This window comes from Nothobranchius furzeri, chromosome 16, assembly GCF_043380555.1.
Source record: "Nothobranchius furzeri strain GRZ-AD chromosome 16, NfurGRZ-RIMD1, whole genome shotgun sequence".
Taxonomy (NCBI): Eukaryota; Metazoa; Chordata; class Actinopteri; order Cyprinodontiformes; family Nothobranchiidae; genus Nothobranchius; species Nothobranchius furzeri.
Genome location: NC_091756.1, coordinates 40,965,104 through 40,992,494, shown reverse-complemented (window position 1 = coordinate 40,992,494; position 27,391 = coordinate 40,965,104). Strand labels below are relative to the sequence as shown.

Sequence of the window (27,391 nt, the reverse complement as noted above, 5' to 3'; positions counted from 1 at the left end):
TATCCAACTAATTCGACTATTTAGTAAAGGTAAATGAAAATGAGTGTTTTCTCTGAGGAGTTCCCTTTCAGAAGATGCCTCTCACCTTAGGGAGCTCTTCTTTTAACGACTGCAGCACGTAGTACATGGAGCTCTTGCTGTTTTCTCGAGGAGACACGCAGACCACCGCCTCACCGTGAACAGCGATGTCTTTGGGCTTCACTCGCAGTTTCGACATGCATATTGAGTAGCGCACCGTTTCTGCGTTCACCTGAAAGACAACAGCGCTGATGAGTAACCCAAGGGTTAATTCAGTGTTCGAGCACACCGCTGGAGCTGCTGCTGCTCGAAGCAATCAACAGGATGTGCGTGCCGCACTGTTTGGTGAGCAGAGACTCACTGGGATGAATAATTTACCTGTGAAATCTATCATGAGAGTATACAGACTCTCAATACATGTCAAATGGATCGTTCTCCAAGATTAGGTTATATTAATCAGGCTATGCTCCTTTTGTATTTAAAAAAATAAATGGGCATCTATTATTTTCTTTCTTTGCTTTGAATTTCCAGTCAGCTGTTAGCACTGATGGACGTAGTAATAATCGTAGGAAAAGCAGGGGTCAATGCCTATTTAAAATCAACTGAGCATTGCTAACAACTTGTGCCTTTTCTTGTAATCAACATGTATGCTTGATATAGTTTTGAGTAGATTTTGTTTGGTTCAATTCCTGAAATAAAACAAAATGGACTTGGAGCTTTTGTGATCTTTGGTCATTAAATTCAGCAAATCTGGTTCATTTCTCACAGTTCCCGTCTAGAAAACAACCACAAGCCCAAAACACACCAGTCTTTTTATGACCCTATTGTTTGAAGTTTTAATCCCACATCCAACCTAGCTCTTGCAGCCTTTCCCACCTTTTGCTTTTAATGACTCCCATATTGTTTGCTGTGGTGCAGGTATCATTCAGAGCTTCCCTGTTGCCTCCATGTGGCTTAAATCTCTGCAGTTAGACTCATTACCCCGACTAAAAAGCATGAAAACACTTTCTGCAGGCATGCCTCCCCATGCCAGCTCCCTGTTAGTTTCTGTATTGATTTTGAAATCTTACCCCCCCACATTTAAAGCTTTAAATGCTCCTCAAAACATCACGGGGAAAAAATGGGGTTTGCAACTAATCTCTCAAAGACAGAATTTTTTTTTTCGTGCCAGTTATTCCAGCATTCGGCAGACATCTCAGCAAACATGCAATCATTTTATTAAACAAAAACCATACACAAATGCATAGTTAATATTTAAGGAGTGTTGGTACAAAATGTAAAAAAGAGGGTTACCTCTAATCGGAGCAGCCGGATTCTCTCCAGTGAGAGTTTTACAAGGATGTAGCAGTCATCTGGAAGAAACACCTCCTCGATGTACTCTGAAATCTGTTACAAATAGATAAGTTGGCCTTTTAACAGAAATATCTCTTACAGGGATTGCTTTGAAAACACCCCTGATGTCTTTCACTTAGTGAACAAAGCAGGTTTACCTCTCCAAGAAGAGTTTTCTCAATTCTTCCCTTCACCAGCCTCGCAAAGTCGGCGTCATCTTCGACGTCCAAATGAGCTGAGATTATAGGGGTGCTGAGTGGGAAGAAGAAGGCTCTCAGAAGCTTATTCAAAACTAATTAAAGACACGTTCATTACAGTGGCCCATATAGCTAAATATATTTATTCAGTTTGTAAGTCACAGACTCAGCTGAGAGAAGGACAGCGAGAATGAAAATTGTTTAGGCTTTGGTAGAGATGCTAAGCTCAGCTGGTGAAATTCGTAGTGAGGTCGTCAGAACATTTCAGCACCATTTGGCTGTAATAAATTACTTTATCCAAAACACAAAGAAGAGTTTTCCATACCTTATGTTCTTGGAGGCATTAATGATCTCCTTGATGCGAGGCACTCCTAGCGTGATGTTCATTGATGCCACGCCAGCAAAGTGAAAAGTTTTCAGAGTCATCTGAGTGCCAGGCTCTCCGATGCTCTGAGCACACAGAGCACCTACTGCTGAGCCCGGCTCCATCTGGGCTCTGAACAGAAAAACACATCAGAACAAAACCGTCACTGCACAGAAAGGAGAGCAACATTAAAAAGTAAAGTAAAACAAGCTTTAACAGTTTGTAAAAGCTTCTGTAGCAAAGTGGAATCTCTATACCTCATGTATTTATCTCTGCAGGTTTCAAGGAACTTCTCCAGCTGAGTTGGAGTAATGCGGTCCAGCTGATACAGAACCTTTGGCTGCAAAACAACGCAACAAAGAGAAATTCAACTTAGCTTATTATCTTAAGACAAGGCTTGGCGATAAGGCTGCTTAATTCTAAGGTGAGGGAGGAGAATTAGAATCTCTTATTAAACACAATTACTCAATCTGCTGGGAAACGATCTACAAAACTCAATTGTTGTTCAGGCATGAATTCATATTAACGAGTGACAGTGTTAAAGCTACAAGGAAAAATCTGCAAAACAAGCTAACTTAAAACAGCTTTTACTCTTCCTAGTTGACTTGCTAGTCCTGTTTTTCATCATTTCTTATGTCAGATTTTTTATGCATTATTTTTATGTTTTATTGTGCCTTAAGTTGACTGTTAATAATTTTTTTATGTTTTTATATGTCTATGTTCAACACTTTGGGCAACATTGTTGCACTTAAATGTGCTACACAAATAAATGTGATTTGATTAGATTTTGTTCATGCCTCTTAAAAGCATTCCAACATAGTATAATATAGAATAAAGACAAAATGTAAGTGGTTTGCTTGCATTTATCTAAAAGCCTCAGTTAATAACACAGCTCGGATGAAAGCAACTACTGGACCACCCGGTTGTTGGTTTCACTGAACCGTCGCAACCTCCGCACTGTCCTGGGTCATCCACTCATTACACACTCATGTATTTAGAGTCAGAACACCACTGGTGTGAGGTTCTCCGATCAACAATATCAGAGAAAGAAAAACAGCCGGCTGCTTCAAACAGGCGGACAGACTCTGATGATCTCATAGTACGACAAAGACTGAGCAGAGAGGAGCAATCAGTGGTGGAAAGCCTCTTACAGGTCTTTCTTTAAACTTAGGACAAACTACCAGAGTCCCAAAAGAAAAACAATACACTAAGTCACAGACAACAAAAAATGTTTGGACTCAGAAAACTGCAACTGGCGTTTAGCGTTCTCTCGTTTACTCAGGTAATATTGGTTCCGGTTCCAGCCGATTGGAGAGGTGAGTAGGGCTGGACAATAATGGGCTCGACACACGGGAGGCGACATCGCCTCTCCTCCATTCATTTTCAATGAGACATGCGAGACAAAGCGATAATCGCGGGTCTCCCTCCTACTAAGCAAAATGCGAAAAACGTGCGTGTGAAATTTTGCGCTCGTGCACGTGTCGTGCACAGGCGACCCAGCGACGCAATCCCAGAAAGTTGAAATATTTTCAACTTTTCATCGCTGTTGCTCGGACGAGGACCAATCAACGGAGGTTTCATTCACTGACCAATGAGCAGACAGGATGCTCCGTACATCTCCGAGCAAACATGGAGGAGAAGTTGATTATTATTGTGTTTTATATAGTAAAATCAGAAGTAAGATTTCACATAACTCTAGCAGCACCTTGTGAAACATCATATCTACCGCTTTATTAACTCTGAACTGCTTAAATAACCTTAATTCCCTCCAACCTGACACAGCCAAACAAAATGTTGAACAAAGATTTTCGATTACTCCAGACCCATGTATTAAACAAAAGCAGTTCTGGATTACCTCTCAATCTGTGTGTTAATAAAACCAGGCTGCGAGGTCAGAGAGAGGTCTGTGTGTGTGAATGTGTGTGTGTGATTTGACTCCTGATCTCCCAATGTCGTAAATAATGGATGTGCTTCACTACTCTGCTGTTTTTGGTGAATATATGTTGTAGCTTTAGCCTTTTACTGACCTCTGTGGGGTTAGTCCAGTATGCAATAAATATTCAGGGTAGACGCTGCATCTGGGATATGTTTATGATTGGCTTAAAGCAGACCGCTGGAGTGGAGAAGAGAAGGAAGGGGGGGTACCCTCTCCCTCCTTGACTGATGACCAGAAGAAAGGAATGAGGTAATGCCGGAAGGACACCAAGCAAGAGACGCTGGGAGGAGTCACAAAGGCCGACAGAGTGTTTCCTGAAGCGGGAGTTGTCGTGGAGACGAAGAGGAGACCAGAAGGAGGGGGAAGTGAAGGAATAAAAAGGGGGGCCCAGGAGAAGTTGGGAGTTCTGAGTTCTGTACGAGTTCGGTGGAGCTCGGTGTTTTTGTCTGACCCGCTGCGTCGGGGTGATTCTGTCTGGATTAATCTTTTTTCATCCTATTAAATAAAAACCTTGGTTTCTTATTGTAAGAAACTTTTCAGGATTTTCGGTGCCTGGGGTCTCCGTTGGTGTTGTGTAACCGAAAGGTGAGATGCTGGTTACTTGTTATCCCACTCCAAGAGGTTTACTCCAGTCAGATTAGAGTCATTAACCTGAGCAATACATGAGCTGCAGGTGACTAATGTGTTTGGGTTTGAACCGAGTCTTCCTTTGAGCTGCAAGCAGTGTGTTTGCCGGGATCAAAGTCTAGGTTAATGGTGATCGCTGATCAGCTCCTATGGTGTGCAGGCAGTCATAGAGAGCGACTGAATATCACGCCCACGCATAAATAGAAATACAAGTCAACCCTGAGACGTAACATCTGTTAAAGAGGCAGCTAGTTTGGGAAGATAGCTTGTAACACAATACAACGGAAGTTTCGATTTCGCCATGGAACAGAACGCGTCAATGGCCTTGCCGCTGGCGAATTTCGCTGATCGCGGTCGTTTGTCGCCTCCCGTGTGTCGAGCCCATTAATCATTATTGAATTAAGGGAAATCGAAACTTCCGTTGTTTTGTTTAGCTGTGCAGACTTTGTCCCTTTCTTCTCAATCGTCTGGGTAAGGAGGGGGAGAAAAGTCCTCCACTTCGAATGACTGCTCAGAGTGAATAAAGCTAGCTTCGTCCTGTTACCCATCCGTCTTCGTCACTGCTTCGGCTCTGCCCTCTCGGTCCACCAGGCAACGCCTAAAAATGTTGCATTTTTCAAAATTGATATGTGGGTGGAGAAGGACTCTGACGCAGGCTTGACGAGCCCTTTAAAATGTCCCCATTGTGGGATCAATAAAGTCTATTATTCAATTCATTAGTACACAATACATTTCCTACCTCACTCGTGCCCTTGTCGTTAATGCCGTACTTTTCTCTGGTCTTCTTGATTCGTTCTGACACACTCTTCACAAACTTCTTTATTTCCTAAAGTTGAGAAAGGAGAATTTAAGGAGGAACCCAAATGCAGACTTTCTCTAAAAGCCTTCTGCACAAAGTGAAGGCATAATGTTTCCAACATGATCACATGCAACTGTTACAAATCACAAACAAAAGATAGAAATGTAACATTTTTACGTTAAACTTGAACAACCATAAGTTTTAAGTGTCACAGGGTTATTTGAATGCATAATAAGCTCCAAGTATTGTTGCCACACCATTCCGGATTTAGTGAAACAATCCTGCATGCTCGGGTCACTGTACCTCCAGGTACTTCTCTGAGCCAGTCTCAGTTAATTCCTTCACAAGGGGAGGGAAAGGTTTAAATGTATTATAACAAACATACACCTACTAGCTGCATGACAACTGGTTCTTGGTCTCTGCTTCGAATTTAAATCAAACACTAAAAAAGTCACTTTCTCTAGCAAGCATGAAAAAAAACTAAAAGAAAAGTAACTACATAAATAATGGTGTGTTCTTTGGGATTAAACGCTGTGTTTGCACTACAGGAGGTGAATATTTCATCTCTGCATCAATGACTAAATTCTAATTAGTTACCAGAAATGCAAAGTTTAAAGTCCAGCAATAGCTTCATACATTCACCTTTTAAAGGCTTCCAACCTGTTTTTAATAGTTTTTTACCCACGTACATAAAAACAATACAAATTGATTTGTAGAAGCAGAATAACTGGGACTCCTGTGGCACTTTCATGTGTAACTAAGCAATAAGAAAATTCAGTCAATCTTCAAACGTTCAGATTTACATTATGGCTTCTGGTGAATCATTAAGCTATTTAGCACTACAACGTGTACAGCTGGCTCGTTTTCCGCGTTTATTCAGTTATTAAAAGCACAACAATTCCACTCAATTTTAGTCTTGTCCTAAGATGCCATAGCTAGTTGTGAGTCCTTTCTTCATCAGAACAATTTATTATTTATCAATGAACTAAACAGAGATGTTGGAGTAAAGCCTTGTGTCACACTCACAGCTCTGACATGATTGTTTTTGGCTGACATCATCCCTAAACTGTATTATTTTGTTCCGGTTTGGAGCGAACACTAAGCAAAGAGTACAACAAATTTGATCGAAACAAAGAAAAAAAATTTCGGCAGCCAAGATGAAGAAACGGAAAAGATCAAAAAACAGACGAAAAGGCTGAAATATCTCAGATTTATGACAGAATGCTTTGAGGGATGACTGGAGAAACTAAAGGTGTTAGCAGTCTGATCTCATTAGGAAGTCTGCTCCTTTGTTTGGGGCCTCTAACAAGAGACGTCACCTTTGAATCAAAGAGTGGAGGCTGCAGCAGACGGTCAGTAATGAAAGACAGTTTGGTCTTTTAATTGGATTCCTTTTGGACTTGACATCTCGTTAACTTACTGTAAGTTATAGATTGTTTGTTGTTGCTTGGCCTAAAACGGAAAAGTTTGCCTTCGCTGAGTAAAATGTTAGTTGAACTCTGATGTTTCGGTTTCAAAATACCCAAGTTACAGCCTGAATAACGGTCAAATTGCAAATGTGAAATTATGGTATGAGAGAGAGAGTTTTGCAACTTTTTTTTTACTTTTTCTCTAATTTTAAGGATGAAACACCATCATTGGTGAGTCCTGAGGCTTACAGAGAGAAAAACAGTTTGTAAACACCGTTAAAAACAAGTTTAAACACCAGTGTTCCTTTTAGAACAAAAACTTGGATAGTATCGACGTCCAGCTGCAAGAACAGTGTTACCTCTAAAAAGTTGTCTCTGCAGCATAAGAAGTCGGTTCTCTTCATGATGTTGTCTGACGTGAGGACCAACTCGTTGTGACTGAGCGCAGGCTGGTCTGGGCACGGATAGCCCGCCTGGAACAGAGAACCAGGTGTGCTTGCTCAGGACAAATAGCTGAAGGTTAACAACTTCCAATGACAGACTGACAACAGAAAAATATTTAAATAAATATTAAACTAACTCATTATTCTACTTCAAAATCTGTAAGACTTCATGTACATAGAACGTGTCATAGATAAAACATGGAGGTTGTTTTTCATGTAGAGCATTTCCTTTTCTCACAGGTCTCTGGGGTCACTCAGAGCTCATCACAACTAATGATGGCACAGAACGTTTTATTTCTGATAACATTCATAAATAGATGCCACTCTTCTGGGTTTGTACTTAATTCACAATCACAGCTCATGCCTGAACCTAAAACATGCCTTTGAGTTACTCAAATACTCAGAACTGAATAAAAATTGTAAAAGTTTCCTAGAAAGAAATCTGTGCTCGATAAGTTCCTGTGGTTTTCATCACGTGTAAATCTGACAGTAGACTTTTCCATGTTGGTGTTAAGGTGATACGTATACAACAGGGATGTGTATTAGTGAAATTCTGGCGATGCGATGTGTTATCACGATATAGGGGAGGCGATACAATGCATCGTGATTAGAGCTGAAACAAATCAGTGATTTATTTGATTCATTCAATTCCTCGATTCATTATTTACTGATTAGAAGCTTTGTTACATATACACTACACAGTCTGAACACATTTTACTGGTGCACTACATGGTGATCTAGGTGCTGTGGAGGAAAATAGAGAAACCAGCAAAGACAGAAACCATTGTAAAAGGCAGAAACAGTTTGGGATCGAGAGTTAAACTACGAGCAGAATTGTTAATGCTAAGCTAGCAGGAAGCATTCTCACAAGCAAGTGTGTTTCAGAAAAAACATGATGGTTGTGAACGACTTAACTCTACAGGCGGAAGAAAAATCCCCACCATCCTTTTTATACGTGGATATCTGCAGCGGTGTGGGGCAGAGCCGCTGCAGCTACCATCTGGTTGTTGCTACGAGCCTGCTCCATCCACCGCAGAAGGTCTATGGCAAGCTGTTGTAGCATGTAATTCACTAACGATTTGACATTTGATTACAATTTAAAATAAATTATGTTGCCAACCTGTACGTGATATAATATACTACAAGTGCACTGTCACCAGGAGAAATTTAATGTTATTAGCATTTCCAGTAGCTTACTACTGAACATGATAATGAAATAAATAAATTCTACTGACATGTTTAGACATATTTTGACTAGGATGAGTGATATTAATACAAACCTAAAATGTGAATGAATGTATTAACTCCAAACATCAGCTGAGAAAGAGGGAACTAGACAAAACCAATTTTATATTTATTATTGAGCCTTTTATAATTTTGCTGTTTGATTTTCACATTTTTAGCAGCAGACCACAATCTCATTTCACTTGAAACGTTGTCAAATAGAATACTCGATTAATCGATGGAGGATTCGATAGAATACTTGAATACTAAAATATTTGATAGCTGCAGCCCTAATCACGATATATTGTCATACATTCAGTAAGATGTTATTAGTAGGGATGCACCGATGGATCGGCATTTGATCGTAATCGGCCGATAGCGCCCCTATCGGTTTTGATCGGAATTTTCAAAATAGATCAAAGCAAACCGATCAGGTAGGGTTGTCACGGTAACCAGTGTAGCGCTAAACCCCGGTAAAAAAAAAAAAAAAAGTTGACAATAATAACCGTCTTGTTTTTAAAAAAACTATATTATCTTGGTGGGTTTACCGTGGCTGCGGTGTAGGCGCGGTGACCCTTACCAGCCACCGTATCATCTGCAGAAGTTGCCGGCGGCACATACACGCTTTGTTTACAACAAAACTTTCTTGAAGCTAAAGCTGAAATAATGGTCAAAGGAGGAGACGGCAGCGCTCAGGAGGACATTTATTATCCCTCAAAGAAGACAAAGTCGGAAGTACGGGCATATTTTAGATATTTGAAGAATGCCGAGGGAGTTTATAGAAGACGGGCGGCTATCCTGTTTGCAGCACGAGCAGAAAAAGTGTCTGTGAAAGGCAGCAACGCTTCTTATCTCATGACACATCTGCGTGACCATCACCCACAACTCTACAGTCAACGCAAGGCAAGTTAACGTTAGCGTTTTAGCTAAAATGCGTGATCCGAGGATTTGGGTTGAGGGAGAATGCAATGAGTCGCTATATAAAGCAGCCGCAGCGCCGCTACCTGCATATAAACTTTGTCACAGACACCGCCATGTTGAAATGACGCTATGCATTACGGGGCTCCCAGGGGCAGATAAGAGTTGGTCTCTCTCCGAGAATAATTATGAATTTAACAATGATTACTGCCTGATGTCATTTTCCCACATCTGCAAAGCTCACTGGAAGGACATAAACCGAGGACAATATTTTCCTGAAATACGGATTGCTCAAGTAAGGGTAAAAAAAAAAGTATCTGATTAGAAGGCTACTTGAGTACTGAGTATCATCTGATCTAATATTTTTAAATGATGACATCAAACGGACATAAAATACAAAGTTATGGGCAAATATTGGTATTTTAAAGACTAAAGGGGAAAAATGTAAACAAATAAACAACATAATTACAAAATAACACATTTTAGGCTAAATTTAGACACAAACTGAGGACAATATTTCCTGACATACAGGGTTTATTTAATTGTGTGAAAATGTAGCACGTTTAAAAAAAGTACCGCGATAATACCGAAAACTGTGGTAATTTTGGTCACAATAACCGTGAGGTTAAATTTTCACACCGTGACAACCCTAATACAGACCATTTTAGATTAGGTTACATTTCCTTTATTCCCAGATTATGTAGTTTGTAGCACTCATTATAATGTTGTAGAAAATTTCTGGCCAATCCACGTGATCGGTATCGGTGATCGGTATCGGTGATCAGCATTCTATGATATCGGTATCGGTGATCGGCAGCAAAAAACCCGATCGGTGCATCCCTAGTTATTAGCAATTTTTTAGACTGAATTTATAGTAGGAATATTCAGTAAACCATCCAAACTGATGAATAACGTGTAACATGAAGTACCTAGGTGTAAACAAAGCCATTGCACGCCGTTTGAATTGCACCAAAAGAAAAGAAAATACACAAAAGTTTGTATGCAAATTCTTCCAAAAATCAGATACACAGCTTTTAAATATCCATGTTTTATCACTGCGTAATATATCACGATATATTGTCATATCGATGGTTTCGATAGACAGCTTTCGAATATTGATATATCGTTGGATAATATATCATAATATCTTGCTATATCAATACTTTCTTACATCCCTAGTATACAAGTATGGAAACTGATCTGTGATCTAATGTAGAAGAACAGGACGTGTCAACAGGAGTAAAACAGGCATTTTCTTCACTTTGCAATAAAAAAAATTACTCTAGGAAAGAAAATGTTTGGAGAAAAACATCTAATCAATTAATTTGACACTGGAGCATTCTCTGAAATCAGCATCAGATATTTTAGCCGATTTATAGATAATAAAAAAACTTTACTTTCAGCTGATTAGTAAAGTAAGCATACCCCTCTCCAAGTCTCTCCTCCTTCATAAGACTAATAAAACTAGTGGTCTTCTTAATCAGCTCATTTAATAATTAAAACACTGAACTTCTTTTTCCACTCCCAATAATCAGACAGCTACTATACTATAAATAAAGCATCTGCAGTCCCCAAATCATTGCCTCCACCCAGGTTATACTCAGTCTAAAATTAATTAACAGCAGCAATGATTAAATTCATTAAATCACTCATTCATGAAATTACTGCTGTGATCAAACAAGACCTAATAAAGAGTGTATAATTTATTACAATTAAACCATGCATTACAGATAAAACATTATCCTACAGCAGTTGTGATTTTACAACTCAACTAGAGATCAGACCTACTTCAGCTTTTCCCTTGTTAACTCATTTATTCCTACTCGTGCCTGAGAGAGCTGGAAAAATGAATTTTTGGCTGGAAAATGAATTTAAACTAATTAGCCTGGCAACGGTTAATGACTGCATGGCCAGCGGAAGATGTTTTATTATTTGTTTTATGTAAAATGTATTGCTTCTGGCAGGAAGCAAAGTATTAGCATATAAAATGGGCTTAATGCAGCCAGTTTGTGACAGAAACGGTTAGGATATGAAATTTAATTACAAGATAATCATTAAATTGGAGAGCTAGAATAAACTCAGCATAAATCACAGTTTCTTGGTATGGTGTAGCAGCATGGAGGAACACACCATTAGCTGATTTAACTCACCCGGATGTTGTCCAGCACTCTCTTAAACTCAAGCGGCTCATCTTTTCCTTCCATTGCAGCTGGATCCAGACCATCACCGCCATAAATAAACTGGATGATGTCACCAGTGGAGCTGCGCACTGTCAGGTCATACTGAGAGCACAAATCTTCCAGGGATTTCACCAGACGCCTCTGTTCAAACAATCACAAATACACAAGAATGTATGTAAATGTAATGACATGTCTAAACTCTGTTCAGTCTTACCTTTATAACACACACCAAACTCAAAGCCCATGGGCCAAAGGCAGAACAACCTAGAGGCACAGTGTGGTGACAGTAAAACTGAGTCGATTAAGTTTGAAATTCTCATTAAGTTAGTTTGATGCTGATGAGGATAAACACTAACTCCTTCATGCCCAGGGACCCTCATATCTCACCAATATTATCACATCCCGCCACAATCTCTGAGGTCTTCTGAACACCTAAATTACATTATAAATCCCACCTTCTCATACATTGCCCCAGAACTGTAGAATTTCCTCCAGCTGCAAAGGATGCAGGCCGTTTCCTTGCACGTTTTAAATCCATTCCAAAGAACAATTTCTTTTTTCTTGTATTTGAATGGTGATCAGGGTTTCCCCCAGCGCTCTATAAACCCGGCGGACCGCCAGGATTTGCTTGGTAGCCCACCAGGCTAAGTGTGGTCCCAACCCCCCTCGGCTCTACCTTCTCCACTGACATGGAGGACGCACGTCAGCAAAACAAACCGCGGGCCTCCCCTCTGCTGCTACTGACGAGAAACTGTATCGGAGCAATTGATGCACCCGATTCTCATCCCAGCAGCTTCACACTCGGCTGCAAATGGCTCCAGCAAAAGCCGGAGATCATGTTTTGATGAAGCCAACAGGACCACATCATCTGCAAAAAGCAGAGACGCGTCACCGAAACAGATCCCCATGTCATTTATAGATAACTATATACTCAATTTGTTCTAAATGGGCCATCGGCCGAAATTATTTTTAAAAGCCGATAAAAATAAATAAATAAACCTGACACCCGTGTGGCCAATTGGCGCCACTACTAGATTGAAGAAAGGACCCAAAGGACTGGATTCAGGACACACCGTTTTTTTAACCTGTTTAACCCTAACGCCCCCCAATTGGGGGCCTCTACAAATTCATATCCTAAATATCTGCAACTGTCCACATTCTCCAAACACAACTAAAACCACAATCAAACAGTCCAGATGGGAAACAAGGCCATTTTAAATTGTAATAAATTATGATGCAATGATATTTGAACTTTATTTTAGAAGAGATCTGACCTTCTCTGGTGTCTACTGAAAAAAAAAAAAAAAACCTAGAACAAATTTAGTTGAGGACCCCTGGAACAAATAATACAATGGACTACATTTCCTAAATGGAATTTGAACTCACAACCTCCATCCTGTCAGCACTTTCACACAGGGCAGCTCTTCTAAAATAAAGTTCAAGTATTATTTTACTTAGGTGTTGACCATGGCATGCGCCATTTTCCTGGAGCTGTTTAGTGATTGTGCAGCAGAGAAATCAATTATTAATTATCAAAAACATTGAATAATTTCTCATTTTGGGTGTGTGCTAGGGCTGCACAATTAATCGTGATCTCTATTCATACGTGTATACAATCTCATTTCCAAATGACAATGATTTTAAGCAGCTGGCTAGATAAATAAGGACTATGTTCTTTGTTCTGGTCCTGCCACGGTCAACGACAATCATGTTGTCATTTTAAATGTTATATTTTGTTAATGACCGTGGTTTACGTTTTAAGAAACATGCCTATTACCTACCTCTGTCATCATCAGTGTTTAAATTATTCTAAAGTTGTGTACTTAAGAGACCACGAGAGACATTTATTGTTTTCATGTTCAGCGACAGCTGTTACAAAGTTGATGTGCACGTAATAAGTGCAATAAACACTTATTCTGGAAAAAAATTATGAGAGAATCGGGATCTCACTTCTAAGCAAAACCGTGATTGTCGTTTTAAGCAGAACTGTGCAGCTCTAGTATGTGCATGTCTTAATCTGCCTAGCCAGCTAAAACTCTGACGTACGTGCAGCCAATTACTCTTCTCCACCAGAGAAAATGATCTCTTGATTAGAAGTGTGCATCCTCACTAATGTTACACAGTATCTTTATTTTGGGACTCTATAGGGAGTCTAAGTCACTTCCACACCATGGGTCCCCGGAAGAACGAAAAAAATGAACGCAAGTCAACGGGGCTAAAAACGCTATTTTCTAAGTCCGCTTGTTTTGTGCCATGGATTTCACATATGATGTCCGTGAATTTTAAAGACATATTTTGATACCAAGAACTCACTTATTTGAGTTTGTGTTGTATTTGAAGTTCAATAAATACTAAGAGATGTATTGACTTAGTTCATTTATATTACACACAGTGAGTGTTCAGTTGTCTTTCACAATCAATGTGCTACTAAAACGTGTGTATATATAGATCTATATCCATATCTATATATCTATATAGATATACAGAGATATAGAGTTATCGGTCTTAATAATCGGGTTTAGGTATAGGCCATCAGCAACAAAATTCTTCAAAAGTCGGTATCAGCCTAAAAAAAAATAAACATCAGCCGGCCTCTAGTCATTTACAATTTACATTAATAAGAAACGTGTTCATTTTAAGAATAAATGTAAAAGTTGTCTTGTTGCTCATACTTTAAATAGTTTACTCAGTGTGCGACTGTTTTCGGCGACAGTGCTGCGTCTGTACTGTCAGCTGTCCTGGTGGTACTTGGACAAGTCACGACCTCATCAGGACATAAACTCTATGTCTCTGAATGGAGGTCATTCAGGAAGCCATGACAGGAATGTAATGAAAACGTAAGCCCCATCTGACATTGGTCTAGTTTTGTATTTTAGAAACATTTGTTGTTCCAAAATTTGGGATGCGTTTCAGTCAGAGAGAAGCTTCAGACATCTGCATGGCAACCAGTGGAAAGGCATTACCTGCATGTATCCCGTCTCGGCGGTTTTCACAGCGGTATCCACCAGACCCTCTCGACCAGCCATGGTGTGAAAGAAGAACTCCGTGGGCGTCAGACCAGAGTAGAAGCTGTCGGCTACAAAGCCTTTAGCAGCAGGCAGCTGGGGGAAAATCATTACGGAGTCATTAACAGAACTTCTGAGTACCATTAGTGTCCATTAGATACCTCTACTACTATCTTGAGTCTATATCAGTTTAATTTATTATGATTTAAGTTTGATTCTGTTTCTCTAAGAAATGTTGGTGTAAATTAAGAAAAGGAGATTAAAAGTTGGGATGCTTTGGAAAATGGAAATAAACTGGTTAAGCTAACTGGCTGAAAACGACAACGTTTGAGCCCAGTTTGAGACCGATGCATCAGGGGCAATTTTACACTCAGACTCAGCAATGGTCTATATAGCTCCAACACACAATTTCACATGTGTGATTTGCTTAATTAAAAGATGTCTTACTTTGGAGTGTTTTTCAAAGTGAGGCAGGGAGCGGTTCTCAAACCCATTAGGGACTCGAGAGCCACTTATGGCCTGCTGTCCCACACAGGCAATCATCTGGGAAATATTAATGAAGGATCCTGGATGCATGAAAAGACACAGATGTAAAAAGAGAACAGTGTTTAAAAAAATAAATAAACATGGACAACTGACAAAGAGGAGAAACAGTGCACAGAGAGAGGCTCCTCTTTTAGTGCCTACTTTAGCACCTAGCTGTTAAATAAAATTCATTTAGACTGTTTGGATTTAAAGTATCTTTTACACAATCTTTGGATTTGCAGATTAAAAGTGTCAAAACAATTTTATTTTAATCAAACACCAGAAATTGCTATTGTATGACCTTTCCAGGAGGAGGATAACAATGATGCATGTTTTCAAAGGAATAAAAAGGTTCTGGAGGACGTGCGTTTTTCTGAAATCTTTATGAAGTAAACCAGCCAAATAAAAATAGTCTTCTAAAGTGTGAAAGTAAAAGATTTCCCTGTAATGCTATTTTGGGGCTCAGTGGCTGACGCACATAGCAGTGAAAGCTGTGGTCACTCAGATTCTACAGACAGTGCAGAACTAATTATAAATGTTCTACATCCTGACTTAACTTCCCTTTTACTTCAAGCTCTGGTTCCCAGAATTTGCTTTTCAGGGCTGATCCGTTTCCTCAGAGAAGCATAACTCCTGGCTGATGTGTTTTTGTCTGAGATGGTGTGTTTGGTGTGCTGAGGAGTTGTCATTCATCCAGCAAGTTGGCTGAAAAGCAGATATTCATCTTGTGGACTAATTTGAGAGCAGTTTGCATTTCCTGCTGCCTTCGTTTATTAAGCTCTCTGAGGCATTCCTCGTTTGTTTATCCCCTTAAGAAGCTGTGAGTTCTTTAATCTGGGATCTGGGATGGTAAACACTTTTTAGTATAAATGAACTGGATCAAATTAATAACTAGTTCTATAAAAACTAAAGGTTTTACTTGCAGATGTTGCATAAAAGGTGCATGAAGTAAGAATGACATCCTGTGGTCAAATTTGAGTACTGAAGCCCATGCATCAAAAATGCCTAGCATTCCTGAGCTTCATAGTTGTTGTCAGCTACGGATCAGCATCAGAAGATTCTAGATAAATGCATTTCACTGTAACATTGAGTTGTTGGTAATTGAAAAAGTATATTGAAATATTTTTAGATCTGACTATTTGCTTCTAATTCATTGTTAGCTCAACGTTAGCTCAACTTTAGCCTCTGGTCTTCTTTACCAGATATTAAACTAAAGCAAAAAGATGTTGTGGCTTCTTAGGGGCACAGGAAATAACTTCTGGGTTTTTGTACTACTGATTTAGGATCTTTACAAAAAACTAGAGCTGAGGAAAATAATCAAAGAATCGTTGCATTGGGATGCGAACATAAACGATTCTGCATCGTAGAAGAGTACGCCATAATCGATTATAGCGGAATGCGGAATAAATTAAAAATAAATAGCAATTATCCGACATCTTCTATTTATCGATGAAAACAAATCAGTATGAAATTATCATGATGCATTGGGATATCGAATCGAATTGTTGACCCAATAATCGTAATCGAATTGAATCGGGAGACAAGTGAAGATTCACACCTCTACAAAATACTGCTGCCTTTTACCGGCCTGCGTCAAATTACAAATGCCCTGCAGGCTCACAGATTGTAAACAATAGCCTTACTGCTCTTTAGTCTTTTTAAAAGGTAGTGATGGGACGAACGACACTGGTGCGTCAGCACAGTGTCGAGTGCACACGAGCGAAACCCCGTATTGGTGCATGTATCGCTTTAAGAAAATATCGCGTGACCGATACAGGAAGTGTGTCGTTTGGATGTGCCGCTCCAAATAGGGTTTATAAGGAAACAAACTGTATCGACATGTTGCGAATTTGTTGGATAGAGTCCATCTGCAGCATGGAATCGCTCGGTGTGATGTCACTAGCAACACTGTTGGACCCCAGGTTTAAACTGTTGGCTTTTTTAGTCCACTGAAAGCAACTGAAGCTGTCAAGAGACTGAAGTCACCGAGCGTGCTGCTGAAATGAGGAGCCATGAGCCTGACCCAGCAGTAGAAGAGCCTAGCACTTTGCACGGATCAGAACACAGTTCAGGTTTCAAAACACGTTTCTTTGTGAATATTTGTTTATTTCTGTGGAAGTTTGTCATGTGATAGTAAACCAATGATTAACAGACTTATTTCCAATATATTTGTTTGGACACAATCTCTGGAGACACCTTGATATGGAGGTTGAGGAGAGCAGGATGACCTCTAATACTACAGCCAATTCCATAATTGAAGTCCAACGCTACCTGGCTGAAAGCAACACACCAAGAACACAAGACCCATGACAATATTGGAAAAATAACCAGAATTTATATCCACACCTTTATCAACTCGCACTTAAATTCTTATGCACACCATCTTCATCTGTACCTTGTGAAAGAGTGTTTTCTACAGCAGGGGAACTGGTGTCTAAGAGGAGAAATCGCCTTGGAGCAAACACACTTCAAAAACTTTTGTTCCTCAATAAAAATGCATAAATGAATCCATATTTGGTCTTTTATTTTGTATGATCTAACATGGAGGTTAACACATTTACATAAGTTAAAACTTTTACCTCTGATTTTTATTACAGACACTTTCATAAGATTTAACATGCCAACTCATTGTAGCATTTACACAAACAAGGTTATAAGCAAATGTTAAACTCCTTGCATAAACAACTTAACTCAACAAATTGAGTAAATTAAATTTAATAATGATGATATAATATTTTGACTACAGGAAATTAAATCTTGCACACCTGGTGTGGGTTTGCAGCATGTAAGCTTTTCCATCTTATTTACCTGCAATGATTTTAGAAATACTGCAGGTGTCACTATTGAGTGACCAACACAGTGTCAATACTGTGCTGGCACAGTTTGTGTAGTGTGTCAATACACTCCTTGAGGTATCATCATTCCATCACTATTAAAAGGAGAAATATTAATAACCCCCAGCCAGCTGTTAAGAAAATCTGTTTCAATGTAACCCTCCTTCATGACTGAGACTTACAGACTGCTTTGTTATTATTTCGCTGTATAATTCTTACTTATTGGACCTTTAAAAGAGAAACAAGGGGCTCCCAATCCTGTAAACGTAAGAGATTTTTATGCTTTTTGAAATCTTTTTGTAAGTAAATGTTAAAAACTAAAAATAATTTGTTCATTTATCTATACAGACATTTTATTTTAATGTTTCCTCTTTTCCTTTTCTTGCCCTAGAAGCATATAATTGCTCATCTTTAGAGTTAAATAATCAGAAAATTATTGTAATAAAACGTCAGGAGTGACTGTGTGTTTATCCTGGCACTGATGAAAAGTTGGGAGTCAGACCCCTGCGACACAAACCTTTTCCTATTTTTTCCTAGCTCAGTTTTGTTTTATTTCTTCACCTCTTTCTCTATTTTTACTTAGACAGCCCAGCAGGGGAGACCACACTGGTCAGCTCCCTCCTTATTCTCGTGACAACCACCTACTATAAAAGCTTTAAGTGTTCAACATGTATGAAAGATAATCCTGAAGTGATTATGCTCCTGTTGGTTTAATTTATTGACCACAAAAAGAACATCAGCTTGTGTTACCTGAGATTAGAGAGCTTACCTTTGGAACCACAGAGAGCCATGATGAGGGGGCTGTTGCTCTTGTCGAGCTCCCTGAGACAGGCGCTGCCAGCTCGGTCTCTGATTACAGACAGCTCTCTCAAAATAAGTGCCTAATAAAAAATAGACAATAAACAAACTACAGCATTGTACTTCTGCAACAGGTTAGCTCTAAAAATAACATATGATTAGTTTAGGTTTCTATTGAAGGTCTGTTCCGCTGAACCACTTTCAGGGCAGACTTTCCTGATGGTGGGGACCGAGGTGACACGTGCCTACCTCCAGAGTCTCCTCCGCTGAGCAGCCGGGTTGCTGCTGTAACTTCCCCGTCTCCAAAGCTTCGATGTATTCGTCACACTTCTTGTAGCCATCATCCAGTAGGTCCTGCTTGGCCTTCAGCAAACCCTGACCAGGGGTCACATCACCGATTCCAATAGAAAACCCTCTGTTGGCTGGAAGTCAAATGAAAGTCATTAGATGCTGAAGTGACTTACCAAGAAAGCAGATATTTGAGCATGATCAAGTCGTTTAAAATACTGAGCTCACTTGTTTGTTTGTTTTTAGTACATCTGCAGTGGTGTCTAGTATGAATGAATGCCTGGTCAGTTGATCTCTGCTGAATAAAAGCTCTCGCACTAATGTTTCAGGAAGTAGAAGCATGTTGTGGAGGTGCTAGCCAAGACACGCTCTGCTTTCTCCGGGACACTAAACCAAAAGCCTTCTCCGTCATGAGCCAAGACGGGTAAATCCATGAATGCCAGTTTGACAATATGACATAAATCTGACCGACTTTTCTGATCCGAGTGTTTCCTCGCCTATTTTCTATTGTCAGCTAACGCAGGAAATGGGAGTAGAAAACCGTTTTCATGTTTAGCCTGCATGTTAAACCCAGAGTGGCTGATCACATTTAAAAAGTAAGGGAAAATCTGTTGCTCAGTGAACTTAAGTCTTCAACAAATGATTTTTCTTTTATTGCTTTTTAGTAGAAATGTTTTTTATTCTGTGTCTTTTCAAATAAATTTCCGATGACCCACTAAACATCATTTAATTAAACTTCCAGGAAATAATACCCAGTTGTATGTAAACAACTGATGCACACTTACAGTTGCATCTGTCAAAATGGCTACCAAAATACTTAAAAGCTCTGTCTACTTCTTAGAAACTGAGCTTAAATTACAGATTTGAGTAGCCGATAGCCATTCACATCACCACCACCACGTTTTCTTTATTTATACTCCGGACTTGAGGGTTGGATGGCCATAGGACATGTTAAGGCATTAATTTGCTTCATTATACAGAACATCACCAGTGTGTGCACTTCAATCATGACCGTTTCAACTCAGAAACGTCCCATGTGACTCTGAAAGGAAATGCAGAACTCAAGACCAAATGAACCATAAAATACGTCTGAAAGAGACTATTACAGCACTGCATCTCTGTGCGATTTCCAGGAAATATTTCCTAATTTGCATCATGATATCACAGAGTGTTAGAGATTGAATGCCAAGCAAAACCTACAGAGCACCTACAGAGAAAGACCGGAGCAAGCCTCGCCAGGCGGGACATGGCGTTGGCGGCCTCCAGCTGTCCCCAGTCTCTCAGCAGGATGTAGAAAATGTTGTTCTTGGAGCCAGATCCCAGGGTACCCTTGTCCATGCTGCCACACATCAGCTCGCTGTTGTGGATCACAACAACTGGGGACGTGACCAACAGAAAGGGAAGGAGCCATTAGATCCAGAACAGAAACACCAACAAGGTCAGCAGAACCCTGTGGTGCGCTTTCCGCCGTTTTAAGGGTGACGAAGAAAAAAACCTTCATCTCAGAGGAAAACACTAAAAGCTTTTTATCAAAAGAAAATTAAAAAAACTTGCAACATAATCCAATCATTTTCTTATAACTTTTCCAATTATATGATTTTAATCATTTTTCATCATAAGATGTGTGTGTGTTGTGTTTTTATGTTATTTAAATAATAATAAAAAACTTCAAATGAAACGTCACAATTCTAAAATGTTGGTGTGTGTGTGTGTGTGTGTGTGTGTGTGTGTGTGTGTGTGTGTGTGTGTGTGTTAAATTCAAAAGACTAAACTCACAGGAGTCGTTGTGACAGAGATCCTCTCCTTTGCCACAGTACTGTTTGCCTTTGGTGCGCAGGTTTGCATTAACGGGACAGTCCTTACTGGGTTTCAGAATCAAGCTGAAGATCTGTTTACCCGTCCACAGAGTGACTGGCTGATGGAAACACTGTTAGTGGCAACATTGAATCAGAGTTATGAGACACACAGAAGAGGAGTACCTTCACAATAGCTGGGCGAGGGAGAGAAATCCTAATTCTCTCATCTTTGCCAACAAGAATCGATGCTACTATCTGGCAGGCTTTGGATCTGTCAAAGAAGGTGTCCTTCAGCGTCAGCAGGTACGCACCTAAGGGGATAAGGTAAAGTGGAAAGGAAATGTGAAGAACTGTTAAAGTGCTCCCCCATCAGGCTGGAAAACCATCATCAGCCACTTTCTATCAGAGTCCTCAGCTGTTTTATCCCGTTTGTCAATGAAGCAACAAATCTGTAAAGTTGAACTCAAAAGAACCGGAACCTTCCGATGAGATAAAAACGCAGCAGCGTGACCTGTGATTGGCTGCTACAAATCACTGCACCAACCTGTCAGAAAGTCCTGAATAGCAGCAATCAGCGGCTCGCCATTTCTTGGTGTGACTAGATTGGCTTTGGTCTGGAAGACAAGATAAACATCTCAGTCGGACCGGTAAGTCCCAGCACAGAGAGCTTATATCTGGTGTAAGCACAACATGTTGCTGCGATACACACCCCCATCAGGACCAGGGCTTCGGCTTTGGCTTCTTCAGTCTGAGGCAGATGGAGGTTCATCTCATCGCCGTCAAAGTCGGCGTTATACGGCGTGCACACACACTCGTTGAAACGGAACGTTCTGTGTGGTTTGACTCTCGCCTGGGAGGTTAGGTACAGCCATTAGTCAATTTTTGTTCAGGAAAGTCAACCGTGATTAAAATTTAACTCCAACTGTAGAATATCAGCAAACTAAGATGTACACAGCAGAAATTCATGTAGATAATAACCATAATTATCTCCTTTCAATCAATCAGCCAATGTTTTCAAGGACTTCAGGCCACTTGAGTACATCATAGATCATTAGTTTTCTGCATTAGTGCGAGTGATTTGCTTCTTGTTCTGTTCAGAAAGAACAAACTCTTCTAAGATCTGAGCGTAGTGAGCTGTTGTCATCAGTTCAAAAACAGATTATGCAAGAAAAGAGCTCATCTCTACAAATAATGAGATGGAAACTAGTGAAAGGAAAAGTACTGAAAGTAGTTTGAGACATTTTGTTAAAGAACACGGGACGTTTCTCGTGTTGATGCTATCATCCAAGTCCAAACAGATTTCTAACTACACCTCGTGGTCTAAACATGTTCAGGCGGACTCACAATGTGGGCCATGATGCTGAGTTTGTGCAGAGAAGGTTGTCGATTGAAGAGGACGATGTCTCCGTCTATCAGATGTCTTTCCACCACATCACCGAACCTCAGCTCCTGAGCAATCTTTTCACGGTTGCCGTATTTCAAAAACCTGGATGAAGAAAACGAGGATTTACTTTTTTATCTGGAGGTAAATCTCATCCGCACCGCTTTGAGCTGTGAGACGCAGATGGCTTCACCTTTTCATCTGCGTGTGACGGTTCTGGATGAAGTTGGCTCCAGGATGAACGTCAGGGCCGTTACGGACCAGTTTTCTCATCAGCTCCAGATTAGCTTTGTTAACCTACAGAGGGCGGCAGACAGAATCTGCTGATAACTGTTGATAACAACAAAGTGGTTGTTACACATGTTCACCAGAGAAACGATGCACCACCTACCCTCTCTGGGTACGTGAGGATCTTGGCCACGTGAACGGGAACGGCCACCTCGTCTATCCTCAGGTTTGGATCAGGGGAAATCACGGTTCTGCCTGAGAAGTCCACTCGTTTCCCAGAGAGGTTTCCTCTGAATCGACCTGCGTTATCACCGTAAATGACTCTGCTTTAAACTCTTGAATACGTTCACTACCTAACAACTGTTACTTTTTAAAACTTAAATATTGTTTGGGACGGCCTAACATCTCAAAGTGCCTTTTGAGAACTCTAATTGAACATCTAAAGAAAATTTTTCCTCTTGGTGGATTTTTACAGCACAAGGCTCTCACTTATAAAGCTTGCTTATGCACAAAACTGCGTAAGTGACTTTCCATGCAAACGTTGTGATAAATAAAGAAAAACTTGATGGGGGGGGGGGGGGGGAGCACAACTTCAAGCAAACTTTAGACCTGGTGAGCACATTTTGGAGATGATCAGATGGTGAAATGTTTTATGAAGGACACATTTTCAGACCTGTAGACCTGCGAGCACACACACAAAACCAACTATTTGCTTGCTCTGCAGCGCATCATCACGCTTCCGCGTCTGGTGTGTTCCAGGCGTTAGGCTCCATCTGACCACTTCTTTAAATGTTTGTTTGATCTAAATACGCTGATCGACTGCAGCAGCGCTGTACCGCAGGAAGGTAGTAAAATATTTTTTCCGCACCAATGTCACACCCCAGAGGGTGGATTTCTGTCTTGGTTGCCATGGTTACCCGTGACATGCCTTAAATAAGCACGCTGATTTATATGCACAATATTCATCATGCAGTTTGCATTGTCCAGTTATGATAGAAAGGGGTGTGTAGGGGACGGGATGAGATCCAGAAACACCTGAGCTTATTGGTGTGACTTATAAAGCAGAAACTGCCTGAAGCTGTGTGTAAATAGTTTGTTTTTGTTTTTGTTTGTTTAACAATTTCTTTTGCTGAGCTTAAGTGGAGTTTTACTAAGGATTCAATGCAAAATTTTATAAATGAGGCCCTGCAATTTGTTTTTTTATTCTAAGGTAGAAAGGGTCTAAATTATAAGAGAATAAAAAACAGTGATGTAAAAATAAACTCAAACTAACAAACTCAGTAAAATGAATTGCATTCAATGAAAATTTTCTGACTCCGTCATTACACTGTACCTTGCTTTCCCTTCAGCCTCTGCACAAAGCCCCTGGTCCACTTTTTGGGTGCCATGTTGAGAGGGATGCCAGAGAGCTCACTGTTGATGTAAAGGGCACACTGCAGCTGGAGGAAATCCCAGTCCTCCATTATCATCTGGGTTTTTGCCCCCGTCATGCGATGCTAAACGATTTCAAATAGAAAAAAAATCATAAAAACTGTCCAACAATTTAGGATTCAAAGGTAAAAAACAGATATTAAAGAAATGATGATTATTTGTGGAAAAAACCTTTTTGATGACATCATTAAGAAAGATGATCTCTGTCAGCTTCATAGTGAGGTCATCCTCGTTGGTGCCAGACTTCAGGTCGCTGACCACAGAGGGTCGAATGCAGAGAGGAGGCACGAGGAGACGAGTGATGATGAGATCAGCGGGCTTCCCAGCCTCTGGGTTCATCAGCAGCAGAGGGATATCTTCCTGAGGGATTCTCCGGAACAGGTTAAGGACAACCACAGGATTCAAGTTTTCCTGGAAAGGGAATTAGAATCAGTGCAGACTTATGCTAAATACACAACTGAACGAGTCATGTGCTAAATATTTTTGTTAATTCTGCAAAATCTTTTAAGGTTTAAGATGAATCTTTCAACATGTTTTAAGAGTTGAAGATTACCTGTGCTCTGGACAATAGAGGCTCCATTAGTTTGTTGTGTTCGATGGCGATATCAAAGGACTGCAGGAACTCGGACACAAACGGGTCCACCACTTTCTTGTTTGTTTTAAACTTCTCATGGATGATCTTCAGCAAGCCACACTTTTTCACAGGTCCTGAAAATTTAAAAACACCATACATTTTCATTTTATTCTCTCAGGCTCGAAATAAGTTTTGATAAAAGGACGAACAACTAAGTCTTTCAGGGGTACTTCTGAGTTAAAAAATGCTCATGAAATACGTGTGTGGAGTAACCAGGTAGGTAGGTTTTAACGTTGCAAATCTGCAACGCCTGCCTCCAGAGGGTTAAACTATCAAGTCAAGACAAGAGACAAAAGATGTAATCAAAAGATCTACTTGTGAAATTTGTGTCTTTTATCACCATTAAAAGCTGAACACTTCAGGCAGACTGTCCTTTTGCGACATTTATCAGATATCTTCTTCTTCAGCCCTCGTTTTTGGAGATAAGCCAGGTTTGGTCGCTTCAAAATATCCATGAACTGCAGTTTCTCCTCTTTTGTCAGCATTATGCTTGAACATGTCTTGCAAATCATCTAGACACAAATCAAAATGACATTAGACTGGAAAAATATCTAACCTGTCTCAGTGGTGACACATATCACTGCTTCAAATGTTTACCATTTAAAAAGGATGCAAACACTGTTCTAAGGTAAAAACCAGCAAATGCATCTCCTAAGCCCCCTTCAGACAGGTCATGAAAAACGGAAATGTTCCGGAATCTGTCCGTAAGACCTTTCTGTCTGAATACAAACATCCGGATAACGTGTTCTGGAATTTATCCAGACGAAGCCCCTAGTAACAGGTCCGGACTTGTTACGGACAGGTTGGCTGCTTCAGACTGGTGAGGTAAAGTTCCGGACAAGAGGGAGGGGGAGGAGGAGGGGACCGGGGGACGCTGTGCGCACCTATATAACTCGCTGCTGTAGCATGCGGCGAACCACGGCAGCTCGCCTCCTACGGTACCGTCTAGACGCGCGACGGAGCGCTTCACACCGCTTCAGTGATTCCTTTAACCACTGAGCTTCATCATCCAGGTCTCTTATGCATCTTCGTGTGCGCAGAATTATGCTTAAGCACCTCGTGATTTTTATCTTGAGAGGCGCTATAGAAATTATATTTTCTTCTTCTTCTTCTTCTTAACATGAGTCCGATTCTACCCCCACCCCACCCCGCCGTCAGACATCTGGAACTTTTCCCTGCTGTGTGAACGCAGCCGAAAGGACAAGTTCCGGTACAAAAGTGGTGTGTCTGAAAACACAGTTCCGATTAAAAACCGGATTGAATTGTCCGCAAATGTTCCAGAATGTCAGTCTGAAAAGGGCTCTAATGTCCTCATGTTGACACTCTAATGACCCCTCGTGGACAAATTGAGATATTACAGATTCAAGACTCCAAATAACCATTCTAGAATTATTTGCAATCATAAGTGTTTATAAAATATGTCACCCTATACATTTTGTGAACCCTTAAGAACCACAAGAGGACTAACCTGTAGGATTCCAATAGTGGCTTTGAAATAGCCAACATGAAAGCATGGTAGCTCCAGATCCAGATAACCATAATGCCCTAAACAATCGGCCAGCTGCTTCCCACACGTCAAACATGGTCTGTCTTTCTCACTGGTTCCCTGCAGCAAACAGAAAACAAGAAGTTATTACAGCAAACAAGAGCACAGTACAGAAATACGTGGTTACTTCATTCATCTGGATTGTGTAGTTGTTTTTTTATTTTTCTTCTATGAATAACAACTGATTATCTTTACAATTAATCTATTCATTTATTAGGCCAGCATAGCTAAATTATGCTAAGTTATCTGAGGGTGAATGGAGACTCAAGGCAGACATCAAATGTTATTAGAAATTTGGACAAAACCAAAAAAAGCTTCTTTTTTTTTATAATCATGATCTGCAATTTATTAAAACAGGAACTCATTCATATAAGTCAAAGATCAGAATTTGTCTCCGTTTGTATCCATAGGAAGGATCTAAAAGATTCTGGTTAACTGAAGGCAATCATTTAAGTACTTGTGATTGGCATGGCAGAAAGCTACAAGAAACCAAACAAGAATTCGCATAGTTACTGGTATCTACGCCGTACCATTCGATGGTCCAACACTCCATAAGGCAGGGGAGTGCGTTTGGGGTCTTGGCTGTACAGATTCTTGCTGACAACCTGGATGTGGGCCTGCTGTCGCATCTGCTCAGCAGATTTCATGCCGAAGCAGATGTGGCTTCTGTAAAAGCAGATAAGAATGTAGTCAGCAGACAACTTTCATTCATAAGGCTGTAGAAATGCTCCTATTGTGTTGTGCAAATGCATAAAACGACAGCAAACACGCTAAATAGGAAGTCAAGACTTTAAATCAACTTGGGGTTTAACATATGATTCATTATTCCACATTTAACACCAGTTAGCTTGCTAACCACGTCCATGACTGAAACTGCGTTCGCGTAACCACAAACTACCTATGCGATACTCTAGTGGAGACACGATTATGTATTGTGTTGTTTTGTAGAAGTAAACAAAATGTTCACCACACACACACACACACACACACACACACACACACACACACACACACACACACACACATGTAACCACGGCTAGCCAGTAAGCTAACTGGCTAACAGTGGTGAACTCACATTTTCTTGGCCACATCTGTCTCTCTGAATTGCTCCTTCACCATGTTGGAAGCTTCTATTACAGTAGTATCCACCAGGAATAAAAACAAAATGATTATTCTTTACTCATTCCGACATGCTGTCTACATGTTGCGAGCAAAGCGGCAGCTAGGAACGCGCAGTGTGTGTTGGTAGCACGTGAGCTACTCATGTGTTGCCTTCATTGTTCATGCGGAATCCGAAAATTTGTCCTGAAAGTTTCGTACTGTAACATTATTTAAAATATTTTAAAAACCATCAACTATATAAAGAAAATGGAATTTTTCTATTAGAGTTATTTCTTTTCATCCCAAAGAATTTGATAAAATTGTAGGTGCAACATGTATAGCAACATAGGAGTGAACAGCTGTTGCCTCCTTCGATA

General features: G+C 40.2%; 1 protein-coding gene across 2 annotated transcripts in view; it reads right to left on the bottom strand.

Annotated features, from left to right (window-relative positions):
• Window positions 1-27,176, bottom strand: part of polr3a (polymerase (RNA) III (DNA directed) polypeptide A) — a 35,554-nt gene extending 8,378 nt beyond the window's left edge. The window contains exons 1-28 of one of the 2 annotated variants that reach the window (XM_015963046.3): window positions 26,989-27,176; window positions 26,444-26,579; window positions 25,836-25,973; window positions 24,708-24,879; window positions 24,287-24,441; window positions 23,905-24,144; window positions 23,636-23,798; window positions 22,466-22,602; window positions 22,268-22,371; window positions 22,038-22,179; window positions 21,403-21,543; window positions 21,238-21,307; window positions 20,877-21,004; window positions 20,674-20,812; window positions 20,109-20,273; window positions 18,859-19,031; window positions 18,581-18,692; window positions 14,900-15,018; window positions 14,411-14,548; window positions 11,418-11,588; window positions 7,042-7,155; window positions 5,577-5,612; window positions 5,214-5,300; window positions 2,169-2,251; window positions 1,873-2,043; window positions 1,509-1,602; window positions 1,312-1,404; window positions 86-250 (exon numbers count right to left, since the gene is read on the bottom strand). In XM_015963046.3, the coding sequence (XP_015818532.1) occupies window positions 86-250; window positions 1,312-1,404; window positions 1,509-1,602; window positions 1,873-2,043; window positions 2,169-2,251; window positions 5,214-5,300; window positions 5,577-5,612; window positions 7,042-7,155; window positions 11,418-11,588; window positions 14,411-14,548; window positions 14,900-15,018; window positions 18,581-18,692; window positions 18,859-19,031; window positions 20,109-20,273; window positions 20,674-20,812; window positions 20,877-21,004; window positions 21,238-21,307; window positions 21,403-21,543; window positions 22,038-22,179; window positions 22,268-22,371; window positions 22,466-22,602; window positions 23,636-23,798; window positions 23,905-24,144; window positions 24,287-24,441; window positions 24,708-24,879; window positions 25,836-25,973; window positions 26,444-26,579; window positions 26,989-27,032 (3,630 nt within the window). In that variant the 5' untranslated portion in view covers window positions 27,033-27,176. The remainder of the gene's footprint in view (window positions 1-85; window positions 251-1,311; window positions 1,405-1,508; window positions 1,603-1,872; window positions 2,044-2,168; window positions 2,252-5,213; window positions 5,301-5,576; window positions 5,613-7,041; window positions 7,156-11,417; window positions 11,589-14,410; window positions 14,549-14,899; window positions 15,019-18,580; window positions 18,693-18,858; window positions 19,032-20,108; window positions 20,274-20,673; window positions 20,813-20,876; window positions 21,005-21,237; window positions 21,308-21,402; window positions 21,544-22,037; window positions 22,180-22,267; window positions 22,372-22,465; window positions 22,603-23,635; window positions 23,799-23,904; window positions 24,145-24,286; window positions 24,442-24,707; window positions 24,880-25,835; window positions 25,974-26,443; window positions 26,580-26,988) is intronic. The other variant, XM_015963047.3, reaches the window with a different exon arrangement.
• Window positions 27,177-27,391: the final 215 nt, after the last annotated feature.